Source organism: Eschrichtius robustus, chromosome 7, assembly GCF_028021215.1.
Source record: "Eschrichtius robustus isolate mEscRob2 chromosome 7, mEscRob2.pri, whole genome shotgun sequence".
NCBI lineage: Eukaryota > Metazoa > Chordata > Mammalia > Artiodactyla > Eschrichtiidae > Eschrichtius > Eschrichtius robustus.
The window spans coordinates 112,934,908-112,953,075 of NC_090830.1; the positions used below are offsets into that span (position 1 = coordinate 112,934,908).

General features: G+C 43.7%; 1 protein-coding gene across 4 annotated transcripts in view; it reads left to right on the plus strand.

Annotated features, from left to right (window-relative positions):
• SUFU (SUFU negative regulator of hedgehog signaling) overlaps window positions 1-18,168 on the plus strand; it is a 110,328-nt gene that overhangs the window by 24,339 nt on the left and 67,821 nt on the right. For all 4 annotated transcript variants that reach the window (XM_068548464.1, XM_068548466.1, XM_068548467.1 and 1 more), the window contains exon 3: window positions 8,336-8,472. In XM_068548464.1, coding sequence (XP_068404565.1) covers window positions 8,336-8,472 — 137 coding nt within the window. The remainder of the gene's footprint in view (window positions 1-8,335; window positions 8,473-18,168) is intronic.

Consider the following 18,168-nt stretch of genomic DNA (forward strand, 5'->3'; position numbering starts at 1 on the left):
GGAGTTTAGATATATGGTCCTTGCACTTGCTTGGTGTTGCCCTGGGAGGCAGAGAGCTTGTGGAGAAGAGATAGGCAGCCTCCTGTGCCGAGCCCCAGAGCTACTGGAGGTCTTCGTTTCAGTTCTTTCTGTAATCGCTGGGTCCAGCTGGGGATATGTGTGTGCACTTGGAGGGAGGACACCAAAGGAAAAGCTTTCCTGTCTATTCCCCTGGGACGGGACCTAGAGGCTCCATTCTTCTGGGAGAGAATATCCAACTCAGTAAAGCAGAGAACTAAGCCTGATCCCAAGGAGGAGGGCTGGTTGGAAAGGAAGACCAGCCCCAGGATAAAGGCCTGGTTTACCCAGTTCTCCAGCCAGCCTGGAACCAGGGGGTAGGGGAGGAAGGACAACAGGAGCTTTTGTAGGGAATGAAGTGACATCAGTCTTGATTCTGGAATTGGACTGGGCTGGCCTCCTGTGCCATATGTCTCCAGAGGAAAATGGTCCCCTCTTCCTTTTCTTCTGACACCAGCACTGAGCTTGAGACTGAGCCACAGTCTGTAGACCTGACTTCAGAGGTACCACCTTCCCAAGGTCAGTGGCATTCTTAGCTGGCCCAGCGTTTCTTGCTTCAGATACCAGTGGAAGTATCCAGGCCACCCCCAGAAAAAGTGGGCACTGACCACAGGACTCTCCTGTCATACCATGAGTGTCCAATATGGACACTTAGCCAACAGGTTCTGTGAGAAGCCTGGCAGGCTAAACTGGCAGATACAGTAGTGCACAAGACACAGTCCTGCCCTTGTGGGGTTTACAGTCTAGACTGGAGGGTATAAATGCTAGAAAACTTGGAAAATACAAAGAAGTTTGAAAAAGAAAAATTGTATTGTGATAGCCACTATAATATTCAATAATTTTATTGCATTTTCTTCCTTTTTCTTATATATTTTTACATTGTGTGTGTCTACACAAGTATTTTGGATCACACATTATAGTAAGTTTTGTTTCATGCTTTTTCAAAACCATTTGTTTCTAGTAAAATATACATAACATGAAATTTATCATTTTAATCATTTTTGATGTATTTAGTGGAATTATTATTACCACCATCCATCTCCAGAACTTTTTCAACTTCTCAAACTGAAACTCTATACCCATTAAACAATAACATCCCATTCCCCTCTTCCCATAGCCCCTGGCAACCACCATTCTATCTTCTGCCTCTCTGAATTTGACTACTCTAGGGACCTCATGTGAGTGGAATCATATAATGTTTGTTCTTTTGTGACTAGCTTACTTCACTTAGCATAATGTCTTCAAGGCTCATTCATGTTGTAGCATGTGTCAGAATTTCCTTCCTTTTTAAGGCTAAATAATTTTCCATTGTATGTATATAGCACATTTTTTTTAATCCATTCATTCGTTGATGGACATTCGGGTTATTTTCACCTTTGGGCTGTTGAATAAAGCTGCTGTGAACATGGGTGTACAAAATCTGTTCAAGTACCTGCTTTCATTTCTTTCGGTTATATACCCAGAAGTGGAATTGCTAAATCATCTGATAAATCTGTGTTTAATCTTTAATCTATGTTTATTTTTTTTTTTTTTGAGAAACCACTATACTGTCTTCCACAGTGGCCACACCATTTTATATTCCCACAAGTAATGCACAAAGGTTCCAATTTCATGACCATTAAAAAAAGTTATTTATATTTTTATCTTATAGTTAGTAGTAGGTGAACAGCAAACAATAATGGATATAGAGTGGGGTTCTGACTTATACTTCCTGTTCCTCCTTACCAGTTAGAGGTGGAAAACCCTTTGCCTCTCAAAACTCAGGGATTAGTCCTGCTGCTTTCAAGAAGTCTCATTTTTAATGACCATGTAATGTCCCACCACACAATGCACCAGAACTGATAATACCCCTACTTGTAGAACATTTAGATTGTTTCTAAATGTTTTACTCTTATAAATACCACAGAATATATTTACAGAAAAGGCTTTTTCCAAACACAAGAGGGAAAAGCTGCTACCCCTCTTATATACATAAAATAAGGAATTGACGCATGTAATTATGGAGGCTGTTAAGTCCAAAATCTATAGAGCCAATGTTACTAGGTCCATTACAATCAGTATGGAGTCATGGATTTTTACTTTAATAGGTTATAATTTGTTAATACCATTTGTTTCGATGCTCAAATTGTCCTAGATTTGGCCAGTGGGAGCTCTTCAGTTTGGCTTCTCTCCACTTTTGACATGTTCCCATCATTCTTCAAGTACTTACTTACCTTCTGGCACAACAAAAAGTTCCAGGCTCATTTTGTGCTTTCCCAGCCCTAGATTCAGCCATTTCTCCAGTGAGCTCTGGTTTCTTTTAATGGCAGATGGTATTTAGGCACCAAAATCTGAGTGCTGGGAGTTATCATTGCTTTTGGGGTGTCACTTAGTGGAGAGAGCTAGGAAATACACACACATATATCACACCCACACCCACATCTTTATCTATTTCTATATCTATCCCTCTATTAAATACCATATTGATACCTCTAATTCCAAAATTATACTATGAGGCTCATTCTATCCATCCTTTTTTATGTATTTCTAACTTTGACATGTTTACCAGTTTTTAACATTTCTGACAATGAGAGAAACGTGGCTCTCATTATCCACAGTACATTTACACAGAAGGTAGTTTCAGAATTACCAACTCATAACACTGCAAAAAGTAAACCTACTAACCAGAGTTCAGTATTTTACTGTTCTTTTTGCCTTTAGCCTGATGACATATGTAAACATACTGTGTACATAAGGCACTTGGGTGGCTTCTTTTTTTCCCCTCTTCAGTGTGGTTATATTGTTCATCTGAAGTACAGTTAAGTTCACTAATTTATGTTTGTATTACATTTAGCATTTTCCTCCATCCTTGTTTATTCTGAGTATGTGAAAGCATTATCATTGATCCAAAAAAATGTATATTCAGAGAAATGTCATACACTCATACATCCCACACCCCACAGTACTTTCCACCTGATTCCCTCCTATTGCTATTGCCTGTAGATAACCAATCTTATTTCTGATTTATCCTTCCTGTGTTGCTTTTTGCAGAAATGAGCAGATACATGTACATTTTCCTGTCTTCCCTTTTCTCTTCCTCAAAAGGTGGCATGCTATAGTACTCTTTTGTTGTTTTTACTTAACAGTTACCATATCAGTTTGTAGAGCTCTTCCTCATTCTTTCTTGTATCTGCATAGTACTCTTTGGACCACTCTCCTATGAATGGGCATTTAGTTGCTTCCAGTATTTGGGGATCACAAATTCTTAGAGTGGGATCGCTGGGTCAAAAGGTAAACAATATGATGGGAGTTCCCTGGTGGTCTAGTGGTTAGGATTCTGGGCTTTCACTGCCGTGGCCCAGGTTCAATCCCTGGTCAGGGAACTGAGATCCTGCAAGCTGTGCAGCATGTCCAAAAAAAAAAAGGTAAACAATATGTAATTTTGTTAGGTGTTGCTAACTTCCCCTCCAAAAAGGTTGTACTAATTTATATCCCCACCAGCAACATATGAAAATACCTCTTTCCCCACAGCCTCATCAATAGAATGTAATGTCATACTTTAAAATTTTTGCCAATCTGATAAGTGATAATGGTATCATTGTTTTTTTAATTTGCTTTTGAGTTGCAAATGAGTGAGATTGACCATCTTGTTGTATGCTTAAGGGGAATATATCTATAGCTATAGTTTGTGAATTTTTTTTACTATTAGTTCTTTGGGATTTTTTCCCCTCAGGTTTTAAAAACAGCTTTATTGAGATAAAATTCACATACCATACAGTGTATGGTTAGTGGTTTTTAGTATACGGTTTAGTGGTTTTTAGTATATTCAACAGTTATATAACCATCATAAAGTGTACGGTTTAGTGGTTTTTAGTATATTCAAGAGTTATGTAACCATCACCATAAACTAATTTTAGAACTTTTTTTATCACCCTCAAAAGAAACCCCACACCCATTAGCAGTGACTCTGCATTTGCCCTCAGTCCTCAGCCTGAGGCAGTCACTGATCTACTTTCTGTTCCTATAGGTTTGCCTATTCTTGACATTTTATGTAATATAAATATATATTACAAATTATATTATTTATCATATCACATACATGGATTCATACAACATATGGTCTTTTGTAACTGCCTTCTTTCACTTAGTGTGATATAATGCCTATAGTGTTCCAGGTGGTTTCTGAATATTTAATCCTCACAACAACTCTGAAATAGTTACTGTTACTGTTATTATCCCCATTTTATAGATGAGAAAACTGAGGCATGGAGAGGTTAAATATTTTGCCTGAGGTCACACAGCAATAAGAAGATGGGCTTTGGAGTCAGGCAGACCTCAAGTCTGAAGTCCATCACTTGCTTACTGTGTGACGTATAGAATATTACTTAAACTCTCTCAAGTGTCTTTTTCTCATATGTTAGTTAAATGAGGAAAACAATGGCTGAGTCACAGGGTTGTTGGAGAATTAAATAATATGGCATCAGAAAAGTGCTTAGTACAAGGCCTCAAACTTAGTAGGTATTCAGTTAATTGTAGTGGTTATTAGTAGATAGAGCCAGGTAAAGGCCTGGAGTACTTGACATGGTTGGCCCTGCTTCCCCTAGCATTTAGGTGTATCTGAGATGCCAGCTTTTTTTTTTTTTTTTTTGATATAATTCACATACCATGAGATTCACCCTTTTAAAGTGTACAATTCAGTGCTTTTTAGTATATTCACAAGGTTGTGCAATCATCACCATTATTTAATTCCAGAACATTTCCATCACTCCAAAAAGAATCTCTATACCCATTTGCAGTCATTCCCCATTCTCTCCTTCTCTAACCCCTGGCAACCACTAGTCTTTCTGTCTCTGTGGAGTTGTCTATTCTGGACATTTCATATAAATGGAATCATACAATATGTGGTCTTTTGTATCTGGCTTCATTCACTTAGCATAATGTTTCCAGGGTTCACCCATGTTATAGCAAATAATCAGTACAGCATTCCTTTTTATTGCCAAATAATGTTCCATTGTATGGATATACTATGTTTTGTTTATCTGTTTATATGTTGATGACATTTTGGTTGCTTCCACTTTTTGGTTATTATGAATAATGCTACTGTGAACATTAGTGTACAAGTTTTTGTGTGAAAAATGTTTTTGGTTCTCCTGGGTATATACCTAGGAGAGGAACAGCTGTGTCATATGGTATATTTAACTTTTTGAAGAACTGCCAAACTGTTTTCCAAAGCAGCTCTGCCATTTTACTTCCCACCAGCAAAGTGTGAGTGTTCCAATTTCTCTACATCCTCGCCAACACTTGTTACTGTCTGTCTTTTATTTTGGCCATCCTAGAGGGTATGAACTGGCACCTCATTGTAGTTTTGATTTGAATTTTCCTAATATATATATAATTAATGGTGTTGAGCATGAGATGCCAACTTTTAGGTCAGCTTTTTCTGCTTACCCACACTCTAGAAAGTCTCTCCCAGGTTCCTGTTTGTCTGATTGGTACCTTCTTAATCAGGTGCTTTGGGGGAGACCTTTGGGCAGGTTCCAGTGGTTGCACAACTATGTCAGGATTCGAGGCACATGTTTTTCCTGTTGGCAGGTTTAATGTTACTCTTGAGGCTGGCACAGCCATTGCCTAGGCTCACTAAACTGCTGGGACAAAGCCAGCTTCTCCCTTGAGCACCTCAGTGAGCAGGATCAGAAGTTCTTGAGCTGGAAACAATCCTGAGAGGCCGTCTCATCCATCCTTCTGCAACAAGACAGTTAGAACCCCTCCCTACCAGATTGGGGAGGATCTGTAGTATATTCCTTTAAGAATCTCTGTAGGAAGAAATTCCACTGGGCCCCTTTACCACCAGCCAGTATTTTAGCAGCCTTCGGTGTTAGAAAAATTCTTTGCTCTGACCCAGATCCCACCTTCTGCAGCACGTGCCGATTTCCTCTCACGCTTTCCTTTCTTGGAGGATGCGCGAGACAGCCGCTCTCCGGGAGGGGCTTCATCCTCTGGTCAGATAAATCTGCTTTGGCTGGAGAAGCCCTCACTTGAGGAAATGCAGACCAGGCCAGGCCCCTCCAGGGGACCTTAAAGACTGAATGACCTTGTCACTGGGCTGTTGCCTGAGCAATCTGCTTTGAAGAAGAGGCCTTCTGACAGGCTCCAGGTTGTGTGTTTATCCTGAGGCTGGGCCATTCCAAACTCATGTTTCAGAGTTTAGAGGTTGCATCCAGCCAGCCTGGTGGGTGGTAATCAAACGCAGGTGGAGACCATCTGGCCAGACCTGTCCGTCTCAGGCAGTCAAGTGAGGGCCGGCCTGCCCACCGCAGAGCTGGCCCAGAAAGCACCCCGTGTGGAGGCAGATGGTGTAGAAATGCGTGTGTGTGCATGCACAGCCCTCTTTAGAGAGGCGGTGCTGCTTGGATGCATGTGCCTACTCTCTCTGCATCTGAGGATTCACCCCATCGCACAGTCCGAGGAGCATGTTTCTTTTAGTCTGTTACTCAAGTTTTTGCGGTTAGAAATCATGTATTTTTCTTGGCCTGAGATGAAAGCCCGGGAGTAATGGTCTAATACATTTTACAAAGCTGCCTCTAATTGGTGGCTGCTTGAAATCTTCCCTTTGCCCTAGTGACCCATCTCTCTTTGTAGGGTTTTAACTCCAAGTCAGTCTTGCATTACCCCAGGTTTTCATACCCCTCGCAAGCCTATAGCCCTTGGGAGGCAGCTCTTACAGCCTCAGCTTGCTTAGCTATTCCCTCAGCCTTTCTGCATAGAATTGCCCCCAGACAGGGCAACTCAGCAAGGAAAGAAAATAGCTTACACTGCATCCTGCCAGGCATCTTCTAGCCCGGTCTCCAAAATTCTGGGTGTGTACCCCAAAATGGAGTGTGCCTCCCACAGTTATAGATACTCAGAGAAAATAGTGATTCTAAGACTTCCTTTTCAGTCCTTTAGAGAACTTAGCTTATCAGAGGTGAGCTCCTCACTGCAGCAAGTGCAGGAGGGCTGGACCAACTCGGGTACACAAGCAGGGCTAGCCCTGGTGTCAGAGCTTCTGAGACGTTAGCACCTCTTTCTGCCCAGTCTCCCGGCCTGGCCCCTTGGGGGCGATGATGATGATGATGGATGAAAGATGCCACATGGAATCCCAGGGTTGGGCACTGACTGCATCATTGCCCCTTCAGCATTCTCCCCTCTGACCGCCTGTTCCGGTAGCTTGGCTCGCAAGGAGGTGTTGGCTGTCATCTTATTTTATGGCTTGTATTTGTATGCTGAGGAGTTTAAATGTGTATAATCATTGTGGCTCATGTTTGTACAAGATATAATTACTGAAAATTATATCATGAACATAGTTTAACTTTTAACCCTTCCCATGCTGGCAAGCCTCCTGTAACTCTCAGGAGCCCCTCCCTGAATGCTTCCCTCACCCCAGGAGGTGCCACCACCAACCAGCCTTGCTCTCTAATCCACATCATTTCCCTCTCTGGCAGAAGTCCATTTCAGGGACTCCAGTGAGACTCAGCCTCCTGGGCGTTTCCTAGCAGACAGGGAGGCAGGCACTGCTGCCCTGCCTCATCTCCCTATGATGTTTGTGGCCATCATCATTCTGGGCCACTTGAGGATGGGAAGGGAGGGCAAACTCTGCTTCCTCAAGGTTCCAGTGATTGAAGAGTACACACGGGGTGCCAGGTTTCAGGAAGAGCATGTGCTGATTGATGAGTGCATGTGGGGTGCTGGCTTTCAGGAAGATCATGGGCCCTCCCAGTATTTGGATATTTGGAATCTGCTTTGGGACCCATCCTCCAATGCTGAGTTTGGAGGCCAGCCAGTTTAGCCCAAGGATTGTCCCCTTGTGGGGCAGGGTGGAGGTGGCAGCGGAGAAAGGGTCTCATCCTCATCGGGCATACAGTAGGACATATATCCTTAGCAAACTAAGTAGGTGCTTATTAATAGCTTGAAGGAATAAAGAGTGTAAGGATTATTTTCAGTAATGGAGCCTCAATCATACAGAAAGGAATGGTCCAGAGCCACAAAACCTGGAACTCGTAATTCAGAGTACCAGCAGGGGAATTTGATTGGCGGGGCTGAGGTCACACACATGTGCTGTAGCTGGCAGGAGGGCAAGGCTAGAGTTCTGGTTCCTTATTGGCTATCGAGGTGCTTCCTCCCCTCAAGGCTCAAGATTCCTCCGACTAGGGGGTTTGGATGCCGAGCCTACCCAAAAAGGGGAAGAACTTTAATTAGACAACAAAACAGTGTCTTCCCTAAGGTAGTTAAACAAAAAACATTTGCTTTTTATTCCTTCCAGATTCACAGGAACAGATGGACCTAGTGGTTTTGGCTTTGAGTTGACATTTCGTCTGAAGAGGGAAACAGGGGAGTCTGCGCCCCCAACATGGCCAGCAGAACTAATGCAAGGCTTGGCCAGATATGTGTTCCAGTCAGGTAAGAGCCCCAGGAGCTGGCTGGTGTGGTTGTCCTTTCACCATGAGCCTGCTTGGGTTGGGAACCTGAGGGTATATTTTGATGTCCATGGAAGGACCTTTCCTGGGAGTGCTATACCGCATTTGTACCATAAGGGTGGCTTGTTTCCTGGCGTTTCCTGGGTGGAAAGCTGCCTGGGCCATGGGAGGGAAGGATATGTCATATGACCTCCTGCAGCGGGAGTCCCTGACACCCTGAGCCTTGGTTGCAGTCTTCCAGCCATACTTCTGATTCCCAGCGAGCCAAAGGCCAGCTCAGCATGGAGCTGACCAGCACTTTCTCTGTCTGCCCCTTTTCCCACAGTTAGCACACTCTTTCCTCCCGGATGCCAGTGGCCTAGCCACCTCCATTTCTGGGGCACGAGCACACATGTTAATCTTGGCTAAGTCTAGGGTTAACAGTAGAGGACAGGGCAGAGAGAGAACGAATTGCCTTGAGGTTGCTCCCTCACAATGTGAACGGGAAGCTGGAATCAGGCAGGACCTTGACAGTCAGAAATATTGTTTGATTCAGATGATTCAAGTGCCCTCCAGGGGGTGGTCCTGGGCCCCTGGTGCCCTTCTGGAGACTGCTAATATGGAACCTGAAGTAGGGACTTCGTGCTGGGAGCCTTGGTCGCATGCTCTTGACTCAGCCTGCCTATAGTCCTCAAGTGGGATGAAATGTTGGGGTGGAATTCAGTACCTTCTATGGAGGGTTTCATATCATCTGAATGTTTCTGTGTGGTTAATTAATTGCTCAGAAACATTTCCCATATGACTTTATATTTTGTTTCTTTGGTTTGGTAAGTAGTTTTCAAATGAAAGCCAACACAGTTTTATCCAACTCTTGCTCTTAGACTGTCATAGATAGGAGCAGACTAGCATCTAGGCCAGGGTCTCTCAAAGTATGGTCCTTGGACCCCTGCATCAGAATCATCTGGAGAGCTTGTTGTAAGCACACATTCCTGGGCCCCAGAGGAGATCTCTGACTTAGAATCTTTGGGGCGTGATGTTCCCAGATGCTCTGGTAGAGACTAAATTTGGAGAACCATAGATCTGGCAACTTCTCTGAGTATAGTGACCTTTTTTTCAGCCTTGAGTAGGCTATAAATTGGGGGTGCAATTGACCATCTAGGTTGAAACCCTTTGCCCTCGTTTCAGACCGCTGGGGGTCAGTTGTTGGCTGGATGGCCATCATGTAATGGGACTGATCCTTAACTACCATCTACCATTGTGTGGCCTATGCGATAGTACCCTTTTGGAGGCTACAGTGGGTCTTCTCTAAGCAAGGGTTCCCAAACCTGGCTGCTCATGAGATCCTCTGGGATCTCAACACACTGAGTCCCAAACCCTCCAGGAGGGCTCTGATTCAGTTGGTCAGAGGTGGGACTGGGGCATCTGTTTCTTAACCAGCTTCCCGGGGGATTCTAATGCAGCTGGTCTGGGGATGTTGTTTGGACTCTGAAGGACTGTTGACGGGAAGAAGTATCATTCACAGGGGCAGGGGAAGCAGGCTGCTTGAAGCAGCTGGCTCATGTGATTTGGTACTATCCTAGCGTCTAGGTCTGCACAATCTTTTTTTTTTTTTAAGATTTATTTATTATTTATTTTACTTATTTTTGGCCGCATTGGGTCTTACTTGTGGCATGGGGCATCTTTCGTTGCCGCACGCGGGCTTCTCTCTAGTTGTGGCGTGCAGGTTTTCTCTTCTCTAGTTGTGGCACGCAGGCTCCAGGGCGACTGGGCTCTGTAGTTTGTGGCAAGTGGGCTCTAGTTGAGGCACACAAGCTCAGTAGTTGTGGCACACGCATGGGCTTAGTTGCCCCGTGGCACGTGGGATCTTAGTTCCCTGACCAGGGATTGAACCCGCGTCCCCTGCATTGGAAGGCGGGTTCTTTACCACTGAACCACCAGGGAAGTCCCCTGCACAATCTTTTAATGTTTTAAGATTGTGCCAGGAGTCTACTGCCTGAACCCACTGTGTCCCCTTCTCTCCCTTCTTTGATGCCTGAAACTGATGCCGATATAGAACTGTCTTTGAGAAAACAGACATTTCTTCAGTCTAATGCTCTCCCAACTGAGCTATTTCAGCTCCTGGAAAATAAACATTTCTTGACATGGAATTTGATCTACTATAGGAAATGGGGCTCTAAAGACTAGGCAACCTCTTGCTTGTATAGACAGGTAGCTTCCTGCCCACTGCTTAAGCCAGTACATTTATATGTTTGTTTGCACTTAATGTACCTGCTCATGTGGATCAAGATCAGAGAAATGTAAAACAGGTGTTATGAATCACTGTCAGGTGGAGTCAAGCAGATGAACCTCTGAAATAGTTCTGATGTTATAGTTCTGAAATAATAATGCAAGTTGGGGGAAAAACGGGATTTGATTTGCAGGGGTTCATTTCAGCCACACAGTAAACATCACAGTGACTGTTTTGCAACACTAATGTGATCATTGATTCAGGTACATTATCAACAGATGTCAAAACTATCGGATAAAAAAGATTTTTTGGGTATAAGATAGTCACAAGGACTCAAAGAATCCCTCCACAGATTACTTATGTGCTACAAAGAGAAAAAGAATACCTTTACAATGGAAAGGTTTGGGTGGGCATCAGCTTAATCAAATGATCAAATGTAGCAACACAAAAATGGAACAAATGACTACTATGTACCTCCTTACATGTTACACTGTGAAGTATAAAGCACCAGCCATGTAGCACTTTATTTATTTATTTATTTAATTTATTTTTGGCTGCATTGGGCCTTCGTTGCTGCACGTGGGCTTTTCTCTAGTTGCAGCGAGTGGGGGCTGCTCTTCGTTGGAGTGCGTGGGCTTCTCATTGCGGTGGCTTCTCTTGTTGCCGAGCACGGGCTCTAGGTGCACGGGCTTCAGTAGTTGTGGCACGTGGGCTCAGTAGTTGTGGCTCACAAGCTCTAGAGCGCAGGCTCAATAGTTGTGGTGCACGGGCTTAGTTGCTTGCGGCATGTGGGATCTTCCCGGACCAAGGATTGAACCCCTGTCCCCTGCATTGGCAGGCGATTCTTAACCACTGCGCCACCAGGGAAGTCCGCATGTAGCATTTTTCCAAAAATGTTTCACCTGAATTGAATCCTGAGCATATAGTCAGGTAAATCCAGATTGTGGGATATTTTACAAGACAGCTGCCTGGACTCTTCAAAAATGTCAATGCTCTGAAAGAAAAAATGGCAAGGGGCTGGGGCTGTCCTAGATCAAAGAAAACATGACAGTTTAAACGTACTTATGACCCTTGATTGGACCCTGAATTGGAAAAAGAAGGTTATTTTTAGGGCAATTAGAAAAAATATAGACTGTGTATTAGATAACAGTACTGTGTAACTGTGAAGTTCCTTGGGTGTGATATGGTATTATGGTTATAAAGGACAGTGTCTTTGTTCCTAGGAGATAAAAGCTGAAGTATTTATAAATAAAATGACATGATGTCTGCAACTTAACTTTGGAATGATTTGGCAAAAAAAAGTGTCTGAGGGGAGACAGAGAAGAGAAAGCGATTGTGGCAAAATGTTAAAGGGTGAATCTAGGTGAAGGATGTATGGAGGTGAAGGATATATTGTACTATCCTTCTAACTTTTCTATGGGACTGGAAATTTTGAGAATAAAAAGTTGTGGCTGGGGGCTTCCCTGGTGGCGCAGTGGTTGAGAATCTGCCTGCCAACGCAGGGGACACGGGTTCAAGCCCTGGTCTGGGAGGATCCCACATGCCTCGGAGCAACTGGGCCCGTGAGCCACAACTACTGAGCCTGCGCGTCTGGAGCCTGTGCTCCGCAACAAGAGAGGCCGCGATAGTGAGAGGCCCGCGCACGACGATGAAGAGTGGCCCCCGCTTGCCGCGGCTGGAGGAAGCCCCCGCACAGAAACGAAGACCCAACACAGCCAAAAAAAATAAATAAATAAATAAATAATAATTAAAGGTGCTAATAATTAAAAACAAAAAAAGTTGTGGCTGTTTCTTGAGTGTATGTTGACTGGTGTGGCTCCATAGTCCCGCCTGCTGTGACAGGCCCTTTTATGGTGTCTGTAATGTAGCAGCTATAGCTTGTGCCTGTAGATCACTTCAGGCATTTCACAGCAGCAGCAGGATGACTACACTCCCAAAAGTATAATACCTGATTTTCTGTTTTCCAGATTTTTATCATATGATTGTACTACTTGAATAATAACTAAAACAAATCTTCCTTAAATTCTTTTTGAAACACGGCAGGGAGTAGTAATTATTTAAATAATGGGAAAATGATGAAGAAAAGTATATGGCAACTGGTGTAAGAGAGAAGACCATGGCTATGAGCCTAAATAGTGAGGACAAGAGCTAAAATTCAGTAGTGTGTTCTATGTGCCAGGCACGGTTGTAAGTGCTCGTTTAATGTGCAGTAAAGCCCTGTGAGTTAAGCACTGTTATACCAGCTCTACAGTTGCAGAAAGGAAGACAGACAGAGAGGGGAAGTAGCTTGTTCAAAATCACACAGCTAGTAAGTGCAAAGGGCCGGCCGTTGTAGTTCTTAACGCCACTCTCTTAACCATGATACCATGTTGCTGGTGGCTCAGCTGATATTTGGGCTGCTGCATGTCTCAGGCTGGACCATGAGGTTTGAGAATCATCCACATGGGTGATTGCACTTGTGCACATAGCCTCTGAGCTCCAGCATGCCTTGCTCGGGCATTCTGGAGCATTTGGAAAATAAATAGAGGAGGGCTAAAGCCATTCGTAATATTACCCAAATCCTCTTAAACCCATACTTTCATCTTTTAACTTTTGTTCATGAAAATATGTATATAAAAAGTACAGCTTGCTGAGAGTTAACAAACTAAACACACCCCATGTAACCAGCACCCAAATCAAGAAACAGGCTAGTTCTCCAGAAACCTCCCTTGTGCCTCCTCTCAATCACCTTCTTACCTTTTCTTCCCTTCTCTCTTTCTCTCTTCCCTTCCCTCCCTCCCTGCCTCCCTTCCTTCCCCCCTTCCTGTTTCACTGCATAGTACGGGTCCTCAGCCCAATGTGCCTGAGCTCGTTGGTAAGTTAGGTAGGTAGCTATAGGCTACGTAGCCCCCATTTCCACTTCTCTCCCTGGCACTCTTCACCATCTTGCACGTTACTGATAGATCAAGGAGGACAGAATAGTATGATGGTCAAGAGCATGGCTCCTAGGCCCAGACTGCCTGCATTTTTACCTCAGCTCTGCCAGTTACTGCCTCCTGCCCTTGGGCAACATAACTTATTTGCTCAACTATAAAGCAGAGATAATAATAGTAACTATACATGAAGTTATTGAGATGATGAAATGAGTTAATACCTGCAAAGCACTTAGAACAGTGCCTGATACATAGTAAGTACTATTGATATATAAGTATCACCCACAATTATTATTATTATTCAGTCTTCAAAAACCTTATGTGAATAGAGAAGATGGGTACCTTGGTCTTTTTTTGCAGTGTTCATAAAGACCCCATTTTATAGGAAACGCTGATAGGAAGGAGATGCATTGCTTGTCCCTGTATCAGATGCCTGCCTCAGCTGATATGATAATATTTGGTGCCATTATCTTTCTCTCACACAGAAAATCAATAATAGTGACACAAACGAGGTAAAATTACCTCATTTTGTATATCACATTGTAAACGCAAAAAGCAAATTCAGTTCAACTGTGGCTCCTTGATTTATGTAGTTGGCAGTGCCTGTAAAGTCTTAAACAAATCAAATCCTATTCTATATGCAATAGAGCCCATGCAGTTTAGTGGGGCCTTGTAAGTAAATCCTTTTTTATAAGGTGAAGAATCTTTTTATAGTGTGAATAATTGCCCCTTTTTGTAACTCTTTCGTAAGACTGGATTTAGGCCTTTCCAGTTTTCTCGGAGCAGAGCACACTCTCCTGATGCTGCAGAGAACCTCCCTTGTAGGCATTGCTCTGTCCCAACCGGTTACACTCTACAAGGGTTACACATATGTTATTATACGGAACATGTATTTTATGTTTGATGTATAGATAGATAGACCTACACGTATATACCTAGCAGCATAGTTCTGTGTGGTGGTCTTGCCTCACCTGGGCTGTCCACCTTAAACTCAGTGACTTACATGGAGTGCCCCGCCCATTTGCATGTGAGAACATGCTGAGCAGTATCTAGTAAGTGGAATGCTTAGACCTGCTTGTCCAGGTCTAAACAGCATCCACAGCTTTGCCATCCAGACTTAGAAACAGCATCAGGGCAGTGGGAGGCAAGGGAAAGAGACGACGAGACTCTGGGGGGGTGGTGTGATGGGGAGTGGTGATGCCCACGCCCAGCCTGGGGCTGCATGAGGCTGCCTCTAAAGCTTGCTCTGAAGAATGACTTGGACAGGTTCTGTAACTTAGCCCCGACCTGCTGGAGGGCAGTCACTTTTTGGTTGGTTTGCTCAGAGGTGGGAAGCTGAGCAGTAGAGAAAAGGAAGTGGAAATGTGAGAGACCTGGGAAAGAAGAGTATCCAGAGAAGGTGAAGGAGTCAGGATGTGGGGGTGAGGCAGGTTAGTGTTTATTTGAGGCGGGATGCTTCTAATCATGAGCAAATGACAGAAGCCCAACAAAAACTACCTGAAATAATAACAGACTTTATTGGTCAGGTTACTGGGATGTCCAGGGTTTCAGGCATGGCTTGATCTATACGTTCGAACAGTGTCCTCAGGGCTCCGACTTGTGTGTTGGTCTTCTACTGTAGACTGACTCTTCCCACGTGCCAGGAAAGATGAGCACCACCAGCCAGAGTTTCCAGTTCTCCCAGTTTGTAGTCCCAGCAGGCAGAAGGCTTTTTTCTTCCAACATTCCTCCGTCAGTCCTGGGGAAGGACCCAGATTAGTTCCGTCTAGATCAATAGGACCCCCCCTGGTTGGGGGTGGTGGTCCAGATGGAGCACCAGGATTTATGTTTAAGGTCTTCCCCCTCCTCACTTCCAACTACACGGAGTGGGAGAGAAGTCCTCTAAAGCAAAGGGTAGAAAGCACTGGCGGAAAACATGTAGGTATAGCCCTTGGTAGGCAAAATCAGTTGCTCCCACAAGGCTTTAGGGGCATCTGCTGCCTCAGTAACTGTGATGTGCAGTTATGCTTGGAAGTCAAATCATTAGAGAATGCATAGGTGGAGCGGACACCTCTTGTATCTGTTGGGATGGTTTTGACTACAAGTTATAGAATACCCTAACTAAAATGGCTTAACAATAAGGGCACTTATCTTACAGAGCGAGTCATCTGGAGGTGGGGAGTTCCAGGGATGGTTGTCATCTGTTCAGTGATGCTGTTAAGGACCTGAGTTCTTTCTAACTTCCTGCTCTGCCTTCCTCAGCACTTTGGATTGACATTTTAAACTGGTTCCCTGATATTCCAAAGATGGCTGCCGCAGTCCCTAGCATCCTAGAATCACACTTGACAGAGTCTGCAAGTAGCAAAAAAGACACTTCTGTCCCGAGTGTCTTTTTTTTTCTTAACTGGAGTATAATTGCTTTACAATGTTGTGTTAGTTTCCGCTGTACAATGAAGTGAATCAGCTATATGTGTACATATATCCCCTCCCTCTTGGACCTCCCTCCCACCACCCCCTCTTCCACCCATCTAGGTCATCACAGAGAACCGAGCTGAGCTACCTGTGTCTTTTCAAGACCAATCAAAACCTCCACAGAACCGCCCTCATTGATCTCCTCTTGCATCTCATTAGCTAGAGTTATGTCAGGAAAGTGAGACAACCATGTTGGCTTACCGATCAATATCCACCTCCTAGGGCTGGGGATGGGCCCTGGTTCCCTGAAAGTCATGGCCAAGGAAAGGCAGAGGAAGAAAAGTGGGATTCTCTTAGTAAGAAGGGGAATGGCCACCAGGTGGGCAAAATAGTATCTGCTCCCCTACCCAAGAAGCCCCAAGCGTTACCTGGGGTCAGAGGATCCTTGCATATTGATCAGGATGCTGGGCCAGTATAAAAGTGTCATGTGGAAAGGGAATGTGACAGGGTAGCTGTCATTGTTTCACCTGCTACATAGATTAAGAACCAAATCCAGCCACTGTCATGAATCATTTGGTAAGTTCTGCAGTAAATACATCAGTAACTTCACCAGTAGACATTTCAACTTCTTTCCTTCTTACTTTGCAGCCAGTTTCTCTTACTTACCCATTCCCTTTTAATTTTATTGATCAGCTCAGTTTTTCTTCTCAGATTGCCGGTGACTGTTCCCCTGCCCCCTGCCCTCTGGGTTTCATTAGAAATAAACCATTCCCCAACTCAGCAGGGCTTGATTTCTGAGCTGTGCTTTAGAATTCCGCTGGAGAGGCTGCCTGCTTTCAGTTCTGCCATTGGTAGGCCTTAACCACAAATTCCAAGGCAATTTCACTTGAGTTTCAGGAGAAACATGGCCCCCCAATCTTGTAACTGACACTGTGGAAATTCAAGTGCCTCCGATTGCTGCTGTTTAATGGCAGCCTCATGACATGTGCTGAGTCGGCTCACTTTGTGATTCAGGCCTAATCAGGGAGATTGGAGGGAGGGTGCTGCCTGAGCATCCTGACCTCTGTGGTATGGACAGACTAATGCCAACAAGAGATTTTTTTTTTTACATTTTCTTTCCTTTTCCCATTTATAAAAGAAATATTTGCTCATTATAAAACTGAAACATAGGGACTTCCCTGGTGGTCCAGCGGTTAAGATGCCGTGCTCCCCATGCAGGGGGCCCGGGTTCGGTCCCTGGTCAGGGAACTAGATCCCGCATGCCGCAACTACGAGCCTGCATGCTGCAACTAAAGATCCCACACGCTGCAACGAAGACCCCTCATGCTGCAACTGAGACCCGGCACAGCCAAATAAATGAATATTAAAAAAAAAACCCTGAAACATAGAAATATATGACACAAAGTTAAAGTCCTTCATAATTCATTCCCCCACTGAGGAAACTAGTGTTCTATATTTCGATTTCCTTTTCAATGCATATATCTATATAGAATTATCATTATTTTATAAAAATGGACCATGTTTTTCATACTGTTTTTCAACTTGCTTTTTTAAACTTAATATCTTTTGGACATCTTTCCATGTCAGTATATTCTTTCTAACTGTACACTTTATTATCTAGATATACTTTAATCACTCTCCTGGTGTTGGGCATTTGGGTGGTTTCTAATTTTTCCCTACCACAAACTTGCAGTGAGCATCCTTGTAGATGTATGTCTTTGCACTCTTGCCTAAGTATTTCTGTGGCATAGATTCCTAGAAGTTGGATTGCTAGGTTAAGGGAAATGAACATTTTACATGTTAACAGCCATTGCAGATGAATGATTATATTATTGTAATAATACTTTTGTGATCATCCATAAATGTTATAATTGTTTTCAACAAACAACAAAATGATTGTTATATAAAATTGTTTTTATAGCAACCAAGTTGTCTTCTGAGTCCTTGAGAATTGATCCCCTTTCTTAGGTTACCTGGCCTGAGGAAGCTTGTTAATACATGTTAAACGGCGTGCATTTGGGGTTAGGAAAGCGAGCAAGCTCTTATGTGGTTCTCATGCAGTTTAGATTTAGCACAGGAACCCATCCATCATGCTTCCTGTCTCTGAAGCTGGAAGTGGTGAGGGACACACCCTGCTGCCTGAAGTCAGAGACTTTTCCAGATACTGACA